The 10,500-nt window shown below is 24.3% G+C and overlaps 3 protein-coding genes across 3 annotated transcripts; all 3 read left to right on the top strand.

The window, feature by feature from the left end:
- Positions 1 to 615: 615 nt before the first annotated feature.
- On the top strand, positions 616 to 948 carry OCT59_028818 (uncharacterized protein; the record flags this gene model as incomplete). Its single annotated transcript, XM_066147581.1, has 2 exons — positions 616 to 654; positions 760 to 948. 2 exons carry the CDS (start codon positions 616 to 618, stop codon positions 946 to 948), a joined length of 228 nt encoding a protein of 75 aa, XP_065994277.1.
- Positions 949 to 1,393: 445 nt separating this feature from the next.
- OCT59_028819 (uncharacterized protein) lies at positions 1,394 to 1,966 on the top strand (the record flags this gene model as incomplete). Its single annotated transcript, XM_066147582.1, has 1 exon — positions 1,394 to 1,966. The coding sequence occupies one exon, from the start codon at positions 1,394 to 1,396 to the stop codon at positions 1,964 to 1,966; it is 573 nt and encodes a 190-aa protein (XP_065994278.1).
- A 3,588-nt stretch (positions 1,967 to 5,554) lies between these two features.
- Positions 5,555 to 7,270, top strand: OCT59_028820 (uncharacterized protein; the record flags this gene model as incomplete). Its single annotated transcript, XM_025322107.2, has 1 exon — positions 5,555 to 7,270. The coding sequence occupies one exon, from the start codon at positions 5,555 to 5,557 to the stop codon at positions 7,268 to 7,270; it is 1,716 nt and encodes a 571-aa protein (XP_025167136.2).
- Positions 7,271 to 10,500: the final 3,230 nt, after the last annotated feature.

Raw genomic sequence — 10,500 nt, forward strand, 5'->3', positions numbered from 1 at the left:
TTATTTTCCTAGCGTGAAGACAAAAAAAGCTTATGTAAAAAAAATAAGCAAATGTCATCATCTAACTTTGATTATCGTTAATTAAAATAATTTTTTATTCTTCTAAATTTATTTTTGATAAATATATAAATTTGGCAGTATAAAGTTTTTATTATAGGCTTGTTACTATTTTTATTTTTTTTTTAGAAATACAGAAAAAAAATTGTATGATGTACGTATACAAGTCGTATACATTACCGAAAAAATAATACTGAAAATGTGAAGTAAAAATGTAAATTATGTACTTCACAAAACGTACAAAGCATTGCCTAAATTTAGCCTCCTTATTTAATCATCATTTTAACCATTTCGGGTTAGATTTATTTTCTTTCTTATGATGATCAGCAGCTGCTTACGAATTTTCTTTGTCACAAAATCACAAAAATAGTAATGTTTATATAAAATAGTTGTACAAATTGTCATACAAATAGAAATACAAATTATTGAATTTCGTTCAATTCATAATTTTTTTTCTTTTGCTTTTAATAACCCTAAAATTTATTTTGAGTAACGTAGTTATTTATTTATATAACTAAAATCAAAATTATAATTCACAACTCAAATTAATTAATATAGATGAAAACCCAAAAAATTTATGGAAAAAGGAAGTTGATCGTAATAAATATCAGGTAATAGCAATTTAATATTTTTTAATAATTATAATTATTTATTGGAATTTTTGTAATTAAAAATATTAATAATTTTTTTGTCTATTAAAAGTTCCATGTTACAATTACTACTATTGATTTAACTATTGAATCAGAAAATGTAGATGAAAGTATAGTTTATATAGAAGATTTAGAAAAAAGAAGACAAGCATATGGAATATGTAGAGAATGTAATGAACCTGGCACAGGAGACCATTGGTGTCAATCTTGTAATGCTAAAAGATTTAAGGATAACGACTAGTGGAAATAAACATATTGATGAATTTATACAACAATCACAACTTAATGCTGTACACTATTCAAAATATCTTGAATGGATACTTTTTGAAAAATTTCAAAATGTCACTTATATTGCAGATGGTGGTTTTGGTAGGATTTATTCAGCAGAATGGCTTGAAGGAAATATTGATCATTGGGATATTGAAAATCAAAGTTGGTATAGATACAGGTTTAATAAATATGCATTGAAAAGTTTGAATAATTCTTCTGATATATGTTCAGATTTTTTAAATGAGGTATTTTAAAACTTACTTTGTCTTATATATAAAGATTATTATTTGCATTTATTTATTAATAAAATTTTCCTTTTTGATGATAATTAGATTAAATCTCATCTTCAGATTTATTTTGATAATATTGTTTCATGTTTTGGAATTACTCAAGATCCAAATAATAAAGAGTATATGATGGTTTTATATTATTGTGATGGAAATTTAAGAAATTATTTAAATAAATCTAAAATTTATATCAATTATAAATCAAAAATTGATAAATTACAACAAATTGCAAGAGGACTTTTAGATATTCATAATGCTGAAAAAGTTCACAAAGATGTTCATTCAGGTAATATATTATTTTATAGAGCTATTCCATTTATAAGTGATTTAGGTATGTGTAAACCAGAAAATTTAAAGAAATCAGTTAAAGAAGAAGGAATTTATGGAGTATTACCATACATGGCACCAGAAGTTTTAGGTGAATACCAATATACAAAAGCAGCAGATATTTACTCATTTGGAATAATAATGATTCCTTTTAATGATATTCCTCATGATAAATTTTTAGCTATTAAAATATGTAAAGGACTTAGACCAACAATTTCTAAAGATGTACCAAAGTTACTTGCAGATTTGATAATAAAATGTTGGGATGCTGAAATAAAAAATAGACCAACCACTAAAGAATTGTATCAGATATTAACAACATGGAATAACGAAACTAAAGATATTAAAGATAGTGAATATAGTGAATATATATAGCGAATATGATGAAGATAGTTAAGATGATGTAGATAGTGAGAATGGTGACAATAGTCAAAATAGTGAAATATATTTTCAAATAAAAGAATGTGATAAAATTAGAAAAGAAAAATTCAAAAACAGGTCAAATGAAAATAAATCCAAAAGCTTTTAAATACACCCACAAGCATTTTATACTAGTAGACTTTTAAATTATAAAAATCTTCCAAAACCAGTAAATTATTTAGATTTATCATCTTTTCAATTCAGTTCAGGTAATTAAATTTAATTTTGATTTATCATATAATCCATTTTACATTATTTATGTTATTTTTTTAATAGATGCTAATTATACTACTCAATCAACATTAGTAAATCCAAGTAAGTATTCTCTTAATTATCATTATTATAATTATTTTATTTTACATATTATATTCACAGTTTAATGATGCTTGGTATATTAGTGATCTTGGATTTGTGGTCCTGCAAATAAATCATCAACATATACTATATATGGAAATCTTCCTTACATCACTTCTGAAGTTATTAATGGAAAAGAATATACTTTTAAATCTGACTTTATAGTATTACAATGCTTATGTGTGAAATTTCATCTGGACAACTCACCATTTATAATTATGAACATTATTGTAATCTTGCAATTAATATTATTAATAGTATGAGACCAAAAACTATATCAGAAATTCCTTCAGAATATAAAAGTTTAATTGGAGCGAAGTGCGTGTGATGTAAGTATAACAAGCTCACTACAGGTTGATTATAGGTATAACTAACTTGCTTTGCCACTCCAGATGAAAAAGATATGAAAAAGAAAAAGCGAAAGGTTGCATTTGCATTGACAGAAGACACTTTCGAGGATTTAACCAAGTTGCGCAAGAGTGTAAAAAGGATTGATTTGTAGGTTAGGGTTGTTAATGGATGGGTATCAGCTGGGGAAGAACCTGCGACTAAGAAGCGTCGTGCAGAAGAAAAAATAGGTGATTGTAGCCCAATAATTAATTTATTATTTTGTATAACATTACTTAGTATTGTATATACAATTATCAAATTTATTCTTTTCATTGTAATGTTATTACCTTTAAAATGCATGTTTTACTTGTATTAAAATTTTATATAAATAAATTAATCGAATATTCTATCCTACAATAATATAAATAGTCATGGAATAGTTAATTAATACATAATTATAAATTGAAGATTTAGAACTAACCGGTTAAAACAAGTTGATTAGCTTGTTTATAAATGACAGTTTAATTTATACATGGTGATAATTATCTTTTTTTGATGAATTTTGTCAAACGGAAAGAAAACAAGAAAAACTCAATCAAGAAAGGTTAACAAGATTTGATATTTTTGGTTTCAATTTATTTTTTTTTCTTTATTCTTTTCGGGTAAAATGTCATAGAATTTAGAATGCAATTCATTAATTAACATGGTTTTACATTTTTATTATGATTGCAAGTTTCGTTCTGGCTGGTTGAAATAATGTAATACAATCTTTAAGTCGATTTTTTAAAGAATAACAACATTTGGCGTAATTTATTTGGTTTAAATAGCATGACTAAATTGAAGTTTTAAAAAAGAGAATGATCCTAAAATGGAAAAATAATATAACAATTGATTTATTTGTCAAACCAAATGATTGTTGTACAGACTGAGAAGTAAGAACTCTTAAAAATACATATTTTTTTATAGAAACTAAGACTATTTTTGACAATTTGGTATTTATTTTAGTCATAAAAGTGATCTGAAAAAAAGTAAAGCACGGACGATAAAAATACAAGAAGTTAAACACTCGGAGTAAATTTTAATAAATGGTACGTAACATACAATGAAATAAGATAATAAATGGGAACCTCTTTGATGGAAATTTTCGTTTTAATTTTAAAAGTACGAGTCAATATTCATATTTTATAGACATTAATGTACTTTCCTAACATGTTTAAAAAACCAAAATAAGGATATGATCTCAAGTTTTAGACATTTATAAGCTTATTAAATGTATGAAGATTCCTATAAAAGAATTTCAGCATTCTAATAATTTTTAGTTACAGTTGATTGAACCCGATTGAATTGTTTAAAGGATTATTCTTGTTTTCTTAAGCGTATTCTGCATGTGTTTGCAATATTCCTTTCTATATAGAAAAGTTATCATGTTAAAATTATAAAATGTCATAATTTGTATTAATGAATGAATAATTAGATATGAAAAAGTCTTTGAAAGGAATTATTCTTATCTTTATATTAAATAACAAAGAAAACCTTGTACGTTAATGAAAACTTTGAGAAATCAAATATTATATATTCCTTATATTCCTTTCAATTGTATACTGTACTATAAATAATTTTGTATTTATACGTATATTTAGAACAAGTTCATACATATGTCATTATATACTGTAAAAATGACAAAGAATTAGAACAATGAAGCCAATGTGTTATCTAAAATATTGCGAAGAGTATTGTTATATTAATGCTTATTTATTCCTTCTACAGATAAAACATAATAAAAATTTTCCAATTACCGGCACTTTATATTTTTTGTATGGCAATGTAAATTATAAAATGTAATACGTTTTTGTGATAGGTAAATCAGTAAATATTAATGTCACGTGATCGCTCCTGTCACATGAGTATAAACTAGGTATACTAATGAAGTTTTCGATAGCCAACCTTGGTTGAAAGGAAAATACGGATCTTAATTTTTATATTTTGATTGCCTTTAACTTTCTTTTTTGTAGATAGTTGCTAGTTTGTCCGATGGTTTTTTAACGGTTCCCATTTGATTTATTAGCGTAGTCCTACTTTATCAAATAGTACAGATCGAAGAGTGGGGTCCCGTAGGGGATGAAGAACAAAGGTCTATACACACATATTAGTTTTAAGTCTTTTCGAACTCTTCTTTCTTTTATTTGTAATAGTCTGGGTTCTAACACTCTTTTAGTAATAAAATAAATAAATAAATAAATAAGTTTTCGATAGCCTTCGGAAGTTGGGTTTATACTAGCTTTGGTAGCTTCTTTTCTAAGGACTCAACTCCCATTTTTGTATGACTCTTGTCGTTGTCTAAATTTTTAAAATAAATTAAAATAAAAATAAAAGTTTTCGATATTAACTATATAAACTATAAACATGTGTAATACCTCATAACTGTCAATATGTTTAAAATAAAAAAAAAACCTATATAAACTATGAAAAGAACTTGATTCTTTTTTTTTTTTTTTTTTTTTCTTGTTCATTTCATATGAACTCTCGAGCTGTTTTATTTATTACAATATATATGAAAGGCAATAATGTGGAGAATTGCTTCAACATACTCATTCCATATGCAATGTATAAAAATTTGTCACTATCTTAGGATTTTGTGAATTAAGGTAGTATTTTTTCAAGACTATGAAAGTATGAATTATACTAAATCACATGTTTAATAATGATCAACATAAATTTCATATGAATTTTTTGCTGCGATTTTCTGAAAACTGATTGGTTAAATGATAATTCCTTGTTATCTATAAATGGAATAGGTATTTCACCTGATCACCATATATGTAAAAGTACTCCTTTTTTTCTTTCTTCGTTTGCAATATCATGGCATGCTCAAAAGTATTGTTAGGAAATTTTCCCGAATTAACAGATGATATTATTCAATATTTTCGGGATGATATTCCAACATTACGTTCATGTATTTTAGTTAATAAATTTTGGTGTCAAATTGCGATTCCATTATTATGGAAAGATCCGTTTTCAATGAAAAATCCTAAAAATTTTCACTTTATTGAAATTTATTTACAAAAAATAAATGAAAAGGACAAAGCACAATTAAATAGATGTGGAATTAATAATAATGTATTTCCTTCAAAAACATTATTTAATTATTCCAATTTTATTAAATGTATAAATACACGAAACATATGTTCCAATATTGTAAATTGGATTGAAACTAACAAAACGTTTACCTGTTCAAAAGGACGTATTTTTTTATTATTAATTAAAGTATTTATAGAAAATGAAGCTAAATTACATACTTTTGAAATTGAAATTGCATTTAATTACCTTATGAGCAGAAATTTTTTTGATTCTATTTTTAAATTAATCTTACAAAATCCAAAATTCATTAGTAATATAAAAAATTTAAAACTTTATTTTAAAGAAGAAATTGTAATATATAAATTAGATTATGAATTTTTGAAATGTTTTTATTATCATTGCAATTTAATTTCATCACTTCATATTAGATTTTTTGAATATGAAAGTTTTATACATAACCACATGACAATTGAAAACCAATTATCACAAATTATTAATTCACAAAAAAATCTTAAAAAAATTATTTTTGCAAATGATAGAAAATATTCAAGCCCTCGTTATCCTGGTATACCATTATATAATATCATAGGTAATTCTAATAGTTCAAAATCTTTAAAGATGATTATATTTTATGGAATTGATTTTAGGAATATATTACATATAAAAGAGGCATTTAATCAATTAAATGGTTTAGAATTTATTCATATAATTGAGTGTTCTATTTTTAATTCTAATTTTATTCAACAAATCATTGATCTTAATAATGAACCATTTAAATTAATATCTTTATTTATAAAGAATGAGTTTTATAGTAATGAAAGTAGAAATTTACAAATTGAATTAATGCAATTATTATTTCAAAAATTTGGTGAATATTTAGAAAATATTAGATTTACCCCAAATGTAAATGATGTAATACAATGCAGAGCATTAGAATTTATTAATAATTATTGTAAGAGAATTAAATTTTTTGATATATATACATATAATATTCAGAAAGCTCATATTGTATTAGATTCAGTCAAAATTTTCGGACAAAACCTTAATTATTTTTCCATATATGTTTCTATTTGTCATAATGAAACAAATGAATCTATAATAGAAATGTTTTTAAGATTAGTACATGTTCTTCCTTGTAAGTTAGAATATTTGAATTTACATTTTAATACTCTGATTAGAAAAAATATTTGGGAAGAATTTTTAAAAAATTTAAAACATATTTTTATTAAGAAATTATTAATCAAAAGTAATGATTTATTTGATAATATCTTACCATATATAAAGGAATATATTATGAAAGATAAAAGAGTTAAATATTTAGCTATTAAAGGATGTATAGCAAACCAAACAAATAAAATTAGTACACATTTGGATAAAAAAGAGTTGTTTACTATGACAGATGAATTGAAGGAATTTGAATCATATAACATTAAAGTTAAAGAATATGATAATTTATATATTAAAGCCTATGATAAATTTATAGATGAGATGTATTAGGTATATGTATAATGTATATTCATATTAAATTTATATTTACTGTATATCTATTAAGGGAATTATTATATTATTATTCATTTGTATTCAATTTTATATTAAATTAAAAACAGAATAAAACAAATATTATTGGATTTAAAAATTACACTATTTTTATGTGATTAATTAATACTAGTGATGACAAAAAAGAATGCATAATTGAATGAACAAAAAAGAAATAGTGTATAATATAATTATTTTTTAAAAGAATAGAAGATATCTTGATAGACTTGATCTTTATCCAAATAAAATTATCAGGTTTGCCCTATTATCTGGATAAAAAAGTCTTTTTTTAAAAAAAATGTTTAAAATTATTATTGAATATCAAAAAAATAAATAAAATTCCAACAAAATATATAATTTAATAAAATTAATAATAATAAATAGTGATGATTTTAATATATTACAGTCTTATTACAGATATTAATAAATGATGTTGATAGTTAATGAGATTTGATGAATAAATTAATTGATGATTTAAAAATTATGCTACTATATGTAAATATTGAGATTTGATTAATGGTCATCCTAGTTTTAGTATATTGGTATAAAATTGTAAAAATTTAAATTAAAACTTAGATATGTTAATATTTAGTAAAAAATTTTATTGTAATTTACATATTATATAGTAAGAAAATCACCTCCAAGAATTGAACTTAGACACAGAAATTGTAAAACCAATGGTATTGGATAATGTTGAGTTAATAAGTTATTAAGGAAAGAACTCAACAAAGGAATGAAATAAAGAGTATCATGTGAAGAATAAAATCACATGAGATAAATCAAATGATTGAGAAAGGGTAAATTTTTGCAAGACAAAGGATCTCTGACACCAATTGGCATGATGCAATGCTTCATGGGTGATGCAAATGATCCCCTTGTAAAAATTATCTAAGAATGGCCAAGTAATTTCAAGTTGACAAAGGGTAAAGATTACATCTGGTACTTCCTTCATATCTCTCTAATATATTACTATATATATCATTATCAATTATTCTTTATATACTATCTTGACTCTATTTCAACAGAAATTATAGAAAATTACAAATAGTTTATTGCTGTTTATGATGAAACTATTTTAATTTAAAAAAATGAATTTTTTAACCATTTATCATCAAAATAAAAAAAAATTATATATATAATTCTTTATAGATTTTTCCGATCTATTTTTTTTTTTTGATAAAATGATCTTTAATAAATACAAGGTTAGATGTAATATTTTGCAGTAAAATTACGAAATCTGTATATTATGTATAATTAGATTTTATAATATTTAGAATTATATAGAAAATTCTTATGAATAATATTTTTAATTTTATAATGATGTGTCACATTTATCATATCAATTAATTCAAGCTATTTGATCTGAAACTAGTACTGTAATATGAATCTTAACAGTCACATTATTAAATTAAAAAAAAAATTGAAATCCAAATTAATATTGATAATGGGCTTTTGCTTTGGTATATCCGGTCATAGTCATTGGATATAATGACACAGATTTAACTTATAGTATCGATAAATTTTATACTGTACATTATTTATTTATTATACAGTATATAATATCGGGAAAATACATTTTATTGATTCATATTAGAATAATATTGCAATATTAAAAGCAAAAATTTTTAATAGTCTAAACAATAATAGTCTGAACAATAATAATACTATAAATATTTTCTGTTATAATATGTGGGTGGATTAATGGTTATCGGCTATAAAGTTTGCCACTGACGTAGCAAAATTTGATATTGTATGCACATTCTCTCAATCCACAACGGAGTGAAATGTGTTGACCGTTTAATTGCGTTCGGGTATAGAGATTTGATGATGGCGTCGCGTGGGTGTCATCGGCTCATCGTAAAACAGTGTGCATCAGTAATAATGTCGTTGGTTCTTCGGTTTCGATGGGATGGTGATGATAGGATTTTTTGTGATAATTCCCAGTCTTTGAGGCAACGGTTATGAGCCATCCATATTTTTTCGAATATATCCTTTGAATCGCTTGAACCATGTATAAAATAACCTTTTTTAATAATAAAATTTTTTTAACGTAACTTTGGACAAAGTCAATTGGAGAAGTAGGTATAAATTGATGAAATAATAAATAAATTAGATGAGCCGCTGTGGTAACAAGAAGGAATAAATATATCTTCGTCATTTCTGATTTAATAAAAATGGTGATAACGCTTCCTCGACAATGTAATCGTGAAGTGTAGTTTGATGAGAGGTTAATCGATCATAGTAGGACCGAAGCCTAGATGTTGATTCGTATCTTCAGCTTGGTGACAATTAGGGCATATTATAGTGTCGTTGGAGTATAGGTTTGGGTAGAGAAGTTTGAGGATATCGCCACATGCCCTATGAAAAAAAATTTCTTTAAAATATACTTAAAATGTACTTATATATTTTAAAATATATCTAAAATGTACTTAAAATTTTTAAATGTACTTATAATATACTTAAAATTGCAATTTTAAGTATATTTAAAGTATAAAATTTTATACTTAAATTACATTTAAAATATACTTAATTGCAATTTAAATATAATTTAAGTATAATTTAAGTGCAAAATTTTATACTTTAAATATACTTAAAATTGCAATTTTAAGTATATTTTAAGTATATTTTAAAATGTTAAGTATATTTTAGGTATATTTTAAAAATATATAAGTATATTTTAAGTACATTTTAAAGAATTTTTTTTTTATAGGGATGGTAAAATGTGGTTGAGACTTTTTATTTTGAAGGTGACTAATTTGGATTTTAAATTTCCAAATGGTTCCGTGGTGCTGTTATGGTGGATCCAGGATTTTGCCATGGTCCGTCATGTGTTGAGCGTATTTTCGTATATCTCAATAGGACTATAACGGTGTCATTAACGCGTCCGGGATAACCTTTGTATTGATGGGTCATGGGGATCGGTGGTAATAGTCAACCTTGATTGGAATATGTGTCAGCTATATCATTGTAGTGGTCGCCTTAGGTTCTTTGAAGAAATTAGTAAGTCGATTAGTTTGAAAATGTGGTGCGGTTATTTAGCTTTAATTTTCGTCTTTGGGAGGTTAATCTTTTTGTGATTTGTTTGAAAGTGTAAATAACGTTATGTATGTACAAATGTTAACGGAGCTGTTATTCGAACAACATATAAGAGCGGCGTAATTTTCTGCTTTGGTTGAAGACGGTAAATAAGG

Source organism: Rhizophagus irregularis, chromosome 8 (assembly GCF_026210795.1).
Source record: "Rhizophagus irregularis chromosome 8, complete sequence".
In the NCBI taxonomy this organism is placed as follows: Eukaryota; Fungi; Glomeromycota; class Glomeromycetes; order Glomerales; family Glomeraceae; genus Rhizophagus; species Rhizophagus irregularis.